This window comes from Podarcis pityusensis (assembly GCF_964106645.2).
Source record: "Podarcis pityusensis genome assembly, chromosome: 7".
Lineage (NCBI taxonomy): Eukaryota > Metazoa > Chordata > Lepidosauria > Squamata > Lacertidae > Podarcis > Podarcis pityusensis.
The window spans coordinates 5,297,418-5,311,171 of NC_138031.1; the positions used below are offsets into that span (position 1 = coordinate 5,297,418).

At 46.2% G+C, this 13,754-nt stretch overlaps 1 protein-coding gene and 1 long non-coding RNA gene across 2 annotated transcripts in view; both read left to right on the forward strand.

The window, feature by feature from the left end:
• TSNARE1 (t-SNARE domain containing 1) overlaps positions 1-13,754 on the forward strand; it is a 399,909-nt gene that overhangs the window by 303,152 nt on the left and 83,003 nt on the right. The window contains exon 10 of the mRNA XM_081012848.1: positions 907-989. Within this exon, the coding sequence (XP_080868974.1) occupies positions 907-989 (83 nt within the window). The remainder of the gene's footprint in view (positions 1-906; positions 990-13,754) is intronic.
• LOC308480971 overlaps positions 1-13,754 on the forward strand; it is a 283,474-nt gene that overhangs the window by 164,042 nt on the left and 105,678 nt on the right. The gene's annotated exons all lie outside the window — the stretch shown is intronic.

Consider the following 13,754-nt stretch of genomic DNA (forward strand, 5'->3'; position numbering starts at 1 on the left):
TGATGGGTGCCCTCCTTGATGGACGTGGCGAGAGATCGAGGAGACATCAACAACCCGTGTGTCTGTCTTCTTCCTTGGCAGTCCTTTTTTGCACAGAATTAAGCTTCTCGGTTTTTCCCCGGGCTCTGGGAGACATATCAGATGTGAAAGCCTCAAGCTACATGATAGCATGCATCAGTTACTTCCCGTGACCCTTGTCACGGTGTCCCTTATGGCGAGATTTATTTTCTGAGGAGTTTCCCATGCAGCGAAAGGGGTCCCACTCCCGACTCGCTGGTGGTGGTGGTGTCACCGTTGGAAAATAGCCAAGCAAAGCAGAACGGCTTCTGTCTGATAATGTAGCATTCCAAATGATCCCACCCAGCCCCATGGGCCACTGCTGTGGCTGTTCCTTTCTGAGCTGATGTGGGCTCTTGTCTTCTGCAGAGGAGAGGTGAATTGGCCCAATCTGATGGTTCTTTTAGTGCCAAACAGAGGATTTTTTGTTGTTAAAGAAAGCCCCTAGGTGAGAGATGGAGGTGTTGGTTCTTCGCATCCAGCTTTGATTTGTAATTAACTCCCCGGGCCAAAGAATTTGTGGCAGCTTTAAGAGTCATTTCCCTCCTGATTGATGGGTACATTTTATGCTGCTGGTGACACTATCCTGTATTTTTTTTGAAAAAAATATCTGTGTGTTTATTGTTTATTTATTTTGCAGAGGGGGGATTTTAAAGCCGAATTCCTCTTTTCCTGTAATGCCTCTCTTTTGTTTTAATTTGTTGTCATTTACATCTGTAATTGCTTGTTGGTCCTATATTTTGTCAACCACTTTGAGTGTGACTTGGGTTATGTATAAATTAAATTAAATTTCGGGATTTGCTCGCTACTCCATACCATGTAATTACTTTCTATTATCTTAATTTACAGATAGCATTGAAGCCAACATTGAGACTGCCTCCTCCAATGTACAATCTGCCAATGAGCAGTTGGCCAAGGCCAGCCAACACCAAGTAAGTTTGTGTGTGTTTTAAGGAACAGAAAATATCCTGATTAGATCCGTGCTATTTAAAATGATTTGGGCAAATTGAACCTGGCTCTGTACCAGTAACTCTCTTACTGTGTTTGGAAGTGACTTGGAGAGTGTTCCTAAAATGAGAGCTTAACCTCTCTCTCTTTTTCCCCCCTCCCAAGATTTAAATGACTTTTTTTCCCCTCTGCTGGCAGCTTGCATTAAAGACATCATTTTGAGACCTGCATATTAAGCAGACTTTTCCCAACAGAAAATGAAGCAATTAGCAACTGTTGTTCTTTGAAAAATGGTGTTAAAATGCATCCTTTACGCCTGTTGTGTTCTCCCTTCTTGGAGCATCCTAACTAGACAGCTGATTGAAAAGATTGTGTCGCCGGCAGATGTGGTCCCGTGGGGAAATGGGATTAAGCTGCAGTCTTTTAAAGCTTCTACCAAAGGTCCTTTGCACTGTGGCAAGAATGAAATAGGCACATGCAAACTGCTAGACGTGTTCGAGAATAGGCAGAGTTGTTGATGGACTCTGGAAAAATGTGTGTGGATACACCAGTACTACGAAACAGGGCCTAGAACAGGGGTCAGCAAACTTTTTCAGCAGGGGGCCGGTCCACTGTCCCTCAGACCTTGTGGGGGGCCAGACTATATTTTGGAGGGGGGGAAATGATGCAAGAGCACCACGAACCCCAGTGGCTGTTTACCTGCGTCTTGCGAGCAGCAGGGGATGAGTGGCGCATGAAAGGGCTCCGGAGAGGGGCTGCTTAAAATGGCAGCCACTTGAGCACTGCTGCTGCTGCTAGCACCAACAAAGCCCAGCCCCCTTCCTCCTCTAGACAGGGCAGGGAGAAGCCAGGAGGAGGGAGGGAGGGAGGAGGACGCGCCACCGAGGGAGGGAGAGGGAAACTCACGAGCTGGCGATCCACACAGTGATTCCCAGACCATCCGCAGGCTAGATCCAGAAGGCAATTGGGCCTGATCCAGCCCACGGACATTAATTTGCCTACCCATGGCCTAGAACAGGTGAGAGATCCCAGGTTTCGCCTGAGACTGTGACAGGTGCGATGTTCGGCTTGGCCGTGGGATCCTCATGACCATCTTGTTACTCTGTTGTGGCGAAAATGCTCTCTGTCTCTGCCATCTCACCATCTGAGCAAAGGTTGGGGCTGTTCCTTGATAAGCAGCTTTTGTTTACTGGTAGGATAAGAAAATAAGGAGCCAAGGGCAAAGCAGAAGACACCTGATGCCTCTTCTGTCCCCAGAAACCCACCAGAAGCAGGTGGGCTCCAGAAATAGCTAGCATGCAGCTCCTTCGACTGCCACGGACTGTGCTGAGGCCCATAGAGGAGAGTTTCCAAGCCGCTTTCATATCTGGCAAACATAAACGTTCCCAGGGACTCCATGGCTAGACACCAGGGCTCCTTTAACAGGTGGCTGACCTTGAAGTCTTGCCAAGGGCTGCCCGTGACTAAGCAATAGATAGGAAATTGGCCATCCTTCTCAGCAGATGTCTGAATGCAATACAAGAGATGTGACTGACTAATGAAGGGATTCCAGACACGCTAATGATAGTCTAGGCCATGGGTTTGCAAACTAAGGCCCCGGGGCCAGAACTGGCCCAATTGCCTTCTGGGTCCGGCCTGCAGACGGCCCGGGAATTGCCGCGTGGATCAGTGTGTGAATTCTGATTGTTCGGGCTGTGCCATTTCCCGCCCCTCTCCCTCTCACACACTGCAGTGGCGCCTCCTCCCTCCATCCTCCTGGCTTCTCCTCGCCCTGCCTAGAGGAGGAAGGGAGCTGGGCTTTGTTGAGCCACAGTTGGCTGAGTGCCATTTTAAGCAGCCCCTCTCTGGAGCAAGTCCTTTCGCGCCGCTCATCGTCCCGCCGCTGCCAGCCTCTGGCACTCGCAAAGCACAGGTAAGCAGCCACCAGGGCTCGTCCGGTCCTGTGGAGAATGGTGGGGAGAGTTTTTCCCTTCAAAATATAGTCCGGCCCCGCACAAGGTCTGAGGGACGGTGGACCGGCCCCCTGCGGAAACAGTTTGCTGACCCCTGACTCTAGGCACAAGTGGAGCTATTGCTGTTCACTACAAACTCCTCAAAATGCAAAGGTATTTGCATTTCCATTACAGTGTAAGAGCTAATGCATGTTAGAAAGCATCTTCTCTATAACTGAGCACCTTTTGGTCCTCCGTGTGTTGAGACCTGTGAGCATCGTGCTCCCTGGGCTGATACCTGAACATGCTCCCACCCCATGGATGCTCAGAGAAACAAGACTACTTCTTCTGACTAACTGGATCCCTCACTCTTGCCTCCTCTCCTCATCTTCGTGTGTCTCAGCTGCATCGGTTGCTTCCTCTCAGGGTTTAGCCAGCTCCCTTGCAGGAATTGTAATCCCAAAAGGACACACACACACAAATACATATGGATGGTCCCAAGGAAAACAGAATGGAAATCCTGGTAGATGCCCTGGACATGCTAGCAGTTGTTCACTAGTCTCAGACTCCCATCTAAAATATGGCAAGGATCATTTTGTTGTGCAAGGATTGCAATGAATCAGTTTCTGCTGACATATTTGGGTTTTATATGTAGTACAAACACATTTTATAAAATTGTCGTATTTTTCCGTGTATAAGAAGAGGGTTTTTTTTTATTAAAATGTTTAGACATTTGGGCCTCCTCTTATATGTTGCTATATGTTGCTTCCGGGAGCCAGAAAGTGTCCATGGCTATTGGGCGTGTTATTGGTGGCTGCGTCAAGGGCTGGGCTTGATTGGCTGTCGCTGCGGCAATTGGGCGGGCGATTGGGGACAGTGGATTGGAGGCGTTTGCGATACGTGCGAGTGGCAGTGTAGGTCTGGTGGATGAGAAATTTTCGGCAATCCCCCCCCCCCCAAAAAAAATAGCTCAACAACTCTGGGCATTTCCCCCCATTTTCTTAATTTGGAGTCTCCCAAAATAGGGGGCGTCTTATACATGGGGGCGTGTTATAGTGTTATACACGGAAAATCGGTACTTTATTCTATTTTATGTAAACGGCTTAGGGATTTTGCATGTTAAACAGTATATAAATATTATTGAGGATTGTTATGGTCATGGAATCATAGAATCTTGGAAGGGACCCAGGGGTCATCTAGTCCAACCCCCTGCCATGCATCAATCTCAGCGAAAGCATCCATGGCAGATGGCCATCTAAACTCCGCTTAAAAGCCTCCAAGGAAGGGCAGTCCACTGCCTCTCGTAGGAGCCTGTTCCACTGCAAAAATGATGATGATCATTGTTTTTGAACATTTCCAAGTGCTAGAAAATACCAGGCATGATTTGGAGCACCACAGACCTGGATAGCTGGGCAACCAGGGACAGCCCTAATTAGGGAAGAAGTGGAGATTCTAATTCACTTTAATGAAATACAAGCCACTTCGGGCTTCCCTTGCGTTGTTAACAACGAGATAGGCAAACCGCAACATTGTTTGTGCGATCGGCGTGTGATGCAATTAAGCCGTATTGTTTTAATTTCCATTTAGGAACGGATAGGAGCAGGTGGCCCTAATAAAACCTGCACTTTCAATGGTTTCTCCCTCCTTCCCCCCCCCCCTTCCTAGCCTGCTGCATTGGCTGAATACGAAAGCTTGCCTGTGATTACAGGTATGAGAGTACTGTCGGTTTGCAAGGCAGCGTTTGTGCACCTGCTGTTTTTATGCTTACCTTAATGCAAGCTTTTCCCCGCTCCCTCCCCCGAAGCAGCTGCTTCCCTCAGAACGGGAATGGGAGTTGCTAAATGAAGTGAACGAATGTGGCAACTTCACCTTTTGCTAGGTCTGAGCCTTTCGTGCTTCCGTTCAGAGCCCTCGTTTTATTTTTTTATTTATTGCTTTAAATCTGTCCCGCCCTCCCTCAAATAAGTGCATCTGCAATGAAACATTTATAGGGCCAGGTTCATTTGAGGCTTTGGGATGCTTCTAAGCTTGGAGGTGCAATCTTCCAAGGGACATGACAGAGACTTCCGAGCAGCTGTGTATTCCGCTGTGATGTGAGAAAGCGCAGGTGTTTCTTTGGAGCTCTAATATGAATCGTTTCCTGATTATGGCAGCAAGCGTTGAGCGAACCAGGTGTGCTTCATGAACGCACCCTAAAAAAGGATCCCTTATGGAACTCATTCACACAGGAGACAGTGATGTCCACCAACCTGGATGGCATTAAAAGAGGATTAGCCACATTCATGGAGAAGAGGACTATCAATGGCTACAAGCTATGCAGATGGAGGCATTAATGCTTCTGAATACCAGTTGCTGGAAACCACAAGAGGAGAGAGCTTCTCTTGTGCTCAAATCATGCTTGTGGGTTTCCCACAAGCCGCTGCGAGAAGATAATTCTGAACTCGATGGTCCATTGACCTGATCCAGTAGGATCTTGAGGTCTTAAGTTGACCTTCTAGTTGAAAAGGCTTTTGACTCACTTGGATGAACCAAGGAAGCCAGAACTCCATTGTGTGCACCACAACCTCTGAGCAGTGAGGGAGACTGATGGGTTCCAGCACTTACCCAGGACTCAGTTTCCTTGGAATGAAGGTCAATAGTAGTGGTGGTATCTTTAGGATGTTTACACATCTATACAACCTGAGTGGGGGGTGAAGGGACTCACAGCATTAACACTCCCAACAGATCCTGTTTCCTCGTTATGTTTCCAGGAAAGCCCCATACTCAGCTTCTGGGTCCAGCCCAGAGCAATACAATGAGTCTCCAGCTTCCAGCATTGGTCATAACTCACACATAAACACAACTCCCATGTTTCCACATCCTGGGATGACTTGGCATCCAGCCCAATGAGAGGCCCATTGTTGATCAATGTCTTTCTAAATGACTTGTTTGAAGGAATTGAGGGGATGCTCATCAAATTGGCAGATGACACCAAACTGGGCGGAATAGGTAATGCCTCAGAAGACAGAATCAGAATTCCAAATAACCTTAGCAGATTGGAGACCTGGGTGCAAACCAAAAACATGAATCATAGAATCATAGAGTTGGAAGAGACCACAAGGGCCATCGAGTCCAACCCCGTGCCAAGCAGGAAACACCATCAGAGAATTTCAATGAATTTCAATAGGGACAAATGTCAGGTTCTGCACATAGGGAGGAAGAACCAGATGCACATATATAAAGTGGGGGACACCTGGCTTACCAGCAGTACATGTGAAAAGGACTTAGGGGTCTTGGTGGACCACAAGCTTAACATGAATCAATGGTGTGATGCAACCGGGGGGGGGGGGGAGAATACTGTTCTAGGCTGCATCAACAGAAGTATAGTGTCCAGGTCAAAGGAAGTAATTCTGCCTTGGTTAGAACACACTTGGTATACTGCGTCCAATTCTGGGCACCACGATTTAAGAAGGATGTTGACAAGCTGGAATGAAGGCAACCGAGATGATCAAGGGTCCATGATTATATGCAATAACTGCTGCCTTCTTAGAGTGTACCATCACTTTGTTCATAGAATCATAGAAAGTTAGAGTTAGAAGGCACACCAAGGGCAGAAATCTCAACTAAAGCATTCATGACAGATGGTTGCTGCTGTGGTCACATAGTTCACTCTTTGAGATGCTGGTGACAACACTTCACTGGCCAGCTAAGGCCATTCACCTTTCAAACATACTAGTCAGGCTGGTTCCGCAGCTTTTTCTTTTAGATTCTCAACTTGGTTTCTACTGGCACCGATGCGAAAGGAGGTTGAGTCACAAAGGAGTCACGGAGCCCTTTGTTGGTGACTGTGTCTTGATCTCTATTGGACTCTGGGCTCACGCTATGAGGCACTCAGATGGGCGACATGTTCCTTAAAGGACTGCAGAGTTGAAGCAAGTAAAAATTCTCTAAGCATCAGAAGAGCAGTACCAAAGGAGCCTGCATAACCTGGAGGCAGTAAATGCCCAAAGATTCCAAAAACCGAGTGTCACAGCTGTGGAGCCCAGGGCAGTACCATTTTGGACTGTCAGCTTGTCAGATCACATCAACTAAAACTCCATCGGGCACAGTCGACCTCCAGCTTCAGGGAAATCCAAGGGCTCTCTGGGACTAAATGCTTTGCAAACTGGGGTGTCCCACACCCTGCACCGCCTCTGGTTTGGAATATAGACTTGCAGATTTCTTCCTCTTCTAAATCAACTAAATCGATGTAGTCTCATACCCTGCAAATGTCCCAATGTTCAACTTTCAACAAACTACACTTCCCAAGATTATCTGGGGGAAGCCAAATGCTTTCAGTTTTTGGCATATATCTAACCTAAATGCACGAGACTGCAGCCTGAGCATTTGAAACAGCTCCAGCTTTCTTGAATATCTGTCCAATTGTTGTTGTTGTTTAGTCATTTAGTCGTGTCCGACTCTTCGTGACCCCATGGATCAGAGCACGCCAGGCACTCCTGTCTTCCACTGCCTCCCGTAGTTTGGTCAAACTCACGTTGGTAGCTTCGAGAACACTGTCCAACCATCTCGCCCTTTCATCCACTTCTCCTTGTCCCCTCAATCTTTCCCAACACCAGGGTCTTTTCCAGGGAGTCTTCTTTTCTCATGAGGTGGCCAAAGTCTTGGAGCCTCAGCTTCAGAATCTGTCCTTCCAGTGAGCACTCGGGGCTGATTTCCTTCAGAATGGAGAGGTTTGATCTTCTTGCAGTCCATGGGACTCTCAAGAGTCTCCTCCAGCACCAGAATTCAAAAGCATCCATTCTTCGGTGATCAGCCTTCTTTATGGTCCAGCTCTCACTTCCATACATCCCTACTGGGAAAACCATAGCTTTAACTACACAGACCTTTGTTGGCAAGGTGATGTCTCTGCTTTTTAAGATGCTGTCTAGGTTTCTCATTGCTTTTCTCCCAAGAAGCAGGCGTCTTTTAATTTCGTGACTGCTGTCACCATCTGCAGTGATCATGGAGCCCAAGAAAGTAAAATCTCTTACTGCCTCCATTTCTTCCCCTTCTATTTGCCAGGAAGTGCAATTACTACATATCTATAATTCATAAATAAAGGATATTCCAGTGTGGCCAATAGGAGAGTGAGGAAAATTAATAAAGCTGGGCTGAAAGTCCTCCTTTGAGAACGTTTGACTCAGAAGACCATTCCAAGAGCTCAGGTTTATTGCTATGACTGAAGATACTTGGAGTTGAACCTACTCTTCTGCTACCCTTCTCTTCTTTGAATCAGAGCATCATAGAATTGTAAAGTTTGAAGGGACCCTGAGGGTCATCCAGTCCAACCCCCTGCCATGCAGGAATCTTGGCTAAAGCATCCATGACAAATGGCCATCCAGCCTCTGCTTTAAAAACCTCCAACGAAGGAGAAAGTCCACAATCTTCCAAGGTAGACTGTTCCACTATGGAACAGCTCTTCCTAAGTTCTTCCTAAGTCAGAATCTGTTTTCTTGTGATTTGAATCTGTTATGTACTGAGTTGAATAGGATCCAAACTGCAGCAGTCTGATTGGTCCTAGAACAATAGGATCCAAAACGCAGCAGTCTGATTGGTCCTAGAACAATAGGATTCAGAATGCAGCAGTCTGGTCCTAGAACAATGCAGCAGTATGATTGGTTGGGAGGAACCACCCAATCATTCTCCTGATAGAAGCGAATCCACAACTTGATTGGCTTACAGTAGAATTCCGGAATTAGCCAATCATGTGCAGCCCATTGTGTAAATAATGTATATAAAGCAGATACTTTGAGGGGACATTCATTCATTCCTCCTCACCACTATGAGCTGAATAAAGAGCATGAAATCACTTTGCGACTCTGAGTATATTTCAGAATCCATTGGTTCAGGTCGTACCCTCCAGAGCAGGAGAAAACAAGCTTGCTCCATCTTCCATGGGACAGCCCTTCAGATATTTGAAGATGGCTATTTTATTTCCTTTCAGTCTCCTCTTATCCAGGCTAAAAATACCCAACTATCTCCACCATTCCTAGCAATGCTTGGTTTCCAGACCCATTATCTTCTTGGTCACCTTCCTCTACACATGTTCCAGCTTGTCAACATCCTCAGGAGTCCAGGGTATGTGTGACCAAGGCAGAATGGAGTATACTGTTATTTCTTTTGATCTGGACACTAGACTGCTGTTGAATGACAATCACTTTTTTTTTTACTGCTGCCTTTGTGACAGCATTTCTTCCCCTGCACACCTCTGTTCCTAACCAGCTGGTCTCCATGTCATTCCCTTTGTAATGGACACAAGAGATGCTCTGTGGCCAGACAGCAGTCAAGGTTTGAATGGCGATGGGCAATTTGTAAATGAAATGGGGTGTGTAATTATTCATTATCCTCTGGCCCATGAGTCATCAAGCACTGGTTCCCCAGTGCTTCATGTCAGGAGAATTCTGCTTCTTGGGGGGTGTAAGGAGCCTTTTTAACATCTCTGTGTTGAGAAAGTATCACTGGATCGTTAAAATCCAATGTAAATATGCTTTGGGCTTGTCTGTCACGGTCTGGTCTATGAGCAATCGAAGTCCCGGCTGAAGACGTCAGGACCGGGGGCAAGATGGCAGGGTGGGAACAGGAATGAGAGTCCAGAGTCCAGAAGCCAGGGTTCCAAGGGTCAGGAAGCAGGGAGACACGAAGTCAAGGGTCCAAGGGTTGAGAAGCAAGGAGGCACGAAGTCAAGGATCCGAGGGTCGAGAAGCAAGGAGTCACAAAGTCAAGGGTCTGAGGGCCGAGAAGCAAGGAGTCAAGAAGCCGAGGTCCAAAGATCAGGAAGCAAGAAGCCCAAGGCAGGAAACGAGTTGCTGTGGCAAAGAACCGAAGAGAAATGCTGACCTTATATCCTTTCCTGGCTCTTGCCACCAGGTGCTGTGAGTTACCAATTGGCCTCACCTGTGCGGCCGCGCCTTGCCTCTCCAGAACAAACTTAAGAAGGCCCCAGTCCTATGAAGCCCTACTGGTCACAGGGCCTGGCTCCTGCACACACTCCTGACATTGTCCCCTGCCCACCTCTTATAAGTGGGGGTTAACACCAGGATGTTTGTGGCATGGATAAAACATGAGTGGCTAAGATAAGCAAGCCTAGTTGAAAATCAATCTGTAAGAGTTGATGGGGACCTCAGTGCTGGACATCTGCATCAAAGAGATGTTCAGCTCCTTCTTTGAAACCTTCAGCAAGGGGGACAGCTCATCCCACATTTGGTGTTTATCCAACTAAGATCATATCCACAACTCATATTAAAAGCACTAGGATACCACACTGAACAGCCATGGCTTCCCCCAATGAATTTTGGGAGCTATTTTTTGGAAGAAGAAAATCCCAATGAAGAAAAGCCCTCTACTTTCCAAGGTATCAAACAGCTCTTGCTGTTAGAAAATTATTCCTGATGTTAAGTCGGAATCTCCTTTCTTGTAACTTGAAGCCATTGGTTCAGGTCCTGGCCTCTAGAGCCGGAGAAAACAAGCTTGTTCCATCTGCCATGTGGCAGCCCTCGAGTATCCTCTTTTCCAGACTAAACATACCCAGCTCCTTCAACCATTCCCTATAAGGCTTGGTTTCCAGACCCTTCAGCATCTTGGTTGTCCTGCTTGGCATACATTCCGGTTTGTCAATATCCTTCTGAAATTGTGGCACCCAGTGTTAGAATTCCTGCTCCATGATTGCAGTCATGGGATTGTTGCCTTTCACATGACGTTATATGTTTTGATTCCACAGAGTGGGAAGTGACGGAGACAGGATGTTTGTGTTCCTGTGTTCCGTGAAGTGGGACTATTGTCCTTTGTTCCTTTTCTCTTTCCTGTCTGATGCTAGAGAGAGAGAGAGCCGTTTTGCAGTGCTCTGTGTGTTTATATGTAAATAAAGTAGATTAGCCAAAATGCTGAGTTGCTGTGGTCTGTTACGCTGCAAAGCTGTGAAGACTCTGCGGATCCCTAAGTGTGCCGGTGTCGGTTGGCATCGGTCGCTGTGATGTTTGGGCTGAAGAAAGCTTAGGAAGCTCCTGAATGATCGACCAGAAGGGAGAGAACATGCCAGTCGGGCATGTGTCTCTGCCAGGGTCCTGCTTGAGTGTAGGCTGAACTCCTGACGCCCAGAACTGGGCACAGGACTGCAGATGGGCTCCAGTTGATCTCCTATGTCCCCAAATGCTATGACACACCCTTAAAAGTGGAGTGGGGTAATGCACAAATCAAAACAACAGCATTATGTTTCCTGTTCTTTCATCTGAGAGCCTTGAACTGTTTTCTTTTCTCAGTCAAATTTTGCCTCTCCAAAAAGAGAAAGAAGGTTCTGAATAAATCCCAGCATTGCTTTGAAAACTTTCGTTGCTAGATGGTAAGAGCAGCAACAATATTAATGCCAGAGAGGGTTTTCGGATGGGAGGGAGAGGGAGAGGGAGAGAGAGATATAAATGTTTAAATTGCTGCAGTAATAGGTTAATTGAAATTTAGCATGTTTTGCAAGTATTAATCACCCTCTAAATAGGATTTAGGTAATTGATCCTGCGTTGATCTACAATTTCTCTTTTCCTTCCTTCCAGCAGCATAGCAGTCCTCATATAGTTCATTGATATTTTGTCCTTTCTTTAGCTGTGATTCCGGCGTTGCGGGGTGTGTGGACTAGATGACCTTTGGAGTGCCTTCCGACTGTACAGTTTTATGATTCTGTTATTCTTTGGGCAGATTCTCTTTTCTCCCTTCTGCCCTGCACTCCGTCAGCAAGAGGCTCTTGCAGGTTTAGGGATCTCACTGCTCCCTTTTAATATATGGGAAATTATTTCAATAATGTCAGAGCTGATCCTGCAGTTGGTTTGGCTGAGGGCTCATTCTGGGGTTTCATTTGACAACAGGCATTAACCTCTCTTGAACCAAATTTCAGAAAACATCTACTTCAGTGTCGATATGGAGAAAACTCAGCAGCCTTTCAGCAGAGCTGCATTTAATTGTGACTCGGGAAAATATAATTTATTACGCAATCCTGCCTGCCTGCAGTTCTGCAGAGGCACTAAGCCTTCAGTGAGAAAGATGGGGTTTTCTGCTTTTCACCCCTCCATAGGATCGTGTGTGTGTGTGTGTGTTAGAAACCTTTCAATTATATTTGTTTTGCACCCAGTCTCTGTAAAATTATGCTGTTCTACAAGCTATGGATTTATCTGGCACAGACACCAAAAAGCCAGTATGGTTTTGGGCAGATAAACGCTTCTGGAGTAAACATTTTGGACCTTCCCAATTTGTCCTTTGCTCCACCTTTGCAAGAAATGAAAGAGACATTCATTCCATCCACATTTTTCAAGCAGGGTGCCCTAATTTAGATTTGCATGCTGGTTGGAATGCAGCTATCAATTCTCTTGCACATTAGATTAAGTTATCAGAAGCTGGAACTGATGGGAGTTGTAGTCAAACAACATCTGAACAGCCTCGGCCCTAAACAGCTTCAGCCCAGTATACCTGAAGGAGTGCCTCCACCCCCATCGTTCAGCCTGAGGTCCAGCGCTGAGGGCCTTCTGGCGGTTCCCTCACTGTGAGAAATGAAGTTACAGGGAACCAGGCAGAGGGCCTTCTCGGCAGTGGCACCCTCCCTGTGGAACACCCTCCCAGCAGATATCAAGGAAATAAAACAACTATCTGACTTTTAGAAGACATCTGAAGGCAGCCCTGTTTCAGGAAGTTTTTAGGGAAGTTTGGATCTTTTATCCTGTTTTTAATATTCTGTTGGGAGCCGGCCAGAGCGGCTGGGGGAACTGAGCCAGATGAGCAGGGTATAAACATTATTATTATTATTATTATTATTATTATTATTATTGGCACATGGAATTTTGGCCACCACTACTGACACTGCCAGCATCATCAGAAAGGAGAAAGTGCATATTCTTTTAATTCTCAAATGCATCCAATTGAATGGTCAGAAGCTGGATAACTTTAGAAAGTCTGCAAAGCTCTTAACAAGTCAGAACTCCCTAGAAGGCAAGCAGTGGTGGTATTTTTGTTTTGTTTTGTTTCTTTTTTTCATTTGTTGTTTTGTGAATCAGGTTTGTATAGATTCTCACTCCACCGACATAAGTTGGACTTCCCTGCAGTGGCTGAGAGCAATGCAATACACTCACACAGTAAAGGAAAAGCATTTACATATTTAAAAATTAGAAGTGCTTCTCAACCTTCGTATGTCTCTCCCTTTCGCCCAACCTTCCTCTCGCTAAAGCTAATCTTCTTTATTTTATTTTATTTTTAAAAAACCCTTCCTTCTCCAAAATGGGACATTCTGGCCCCGCATAACCTCTTATTATGTGTTTAAAATTAATGCAAAGTAGGGGGAAATGCAAAGTAGAAGAAAAAATAACCCTGGGCAAAGATTTAAATCAATCTGTTCTGCACTGAATAAATACAAGGGAGATAGATATCTTAGAGGCACTGTGGGAAGAAGTAACAACCCAAAAAGAAAAAGAGAGAATCTTCAGCATCGCTGCTGGAGTGTAGGAGAGGAAAAGGAAGGGCCATTTGCAATGCGATTCCATGTTCTGGGTTTCTGACCTTCCTATTGCTGCCTGCTGCTTTAATGGCTCTGAGCAGCCAGCCAAAATGGTGATTGAGGAAGCTAGGTCTATGTTGTCTATGCTCTGGTAACCTCAAGGTTAGATTACTTCAATGCGTTATACATAGGGCTGCCTCTGAAGACAGTTCAGAAACTTGAGCTGGTGCAGAATTCAGCAGCTGGGTTGCTCACCGGAGGAAGACAGTTTGAGCATATTACACAGATCCTGGTGTGACTGCACTGGATGCCAATTAGTTTCCGGGCCCAATTCA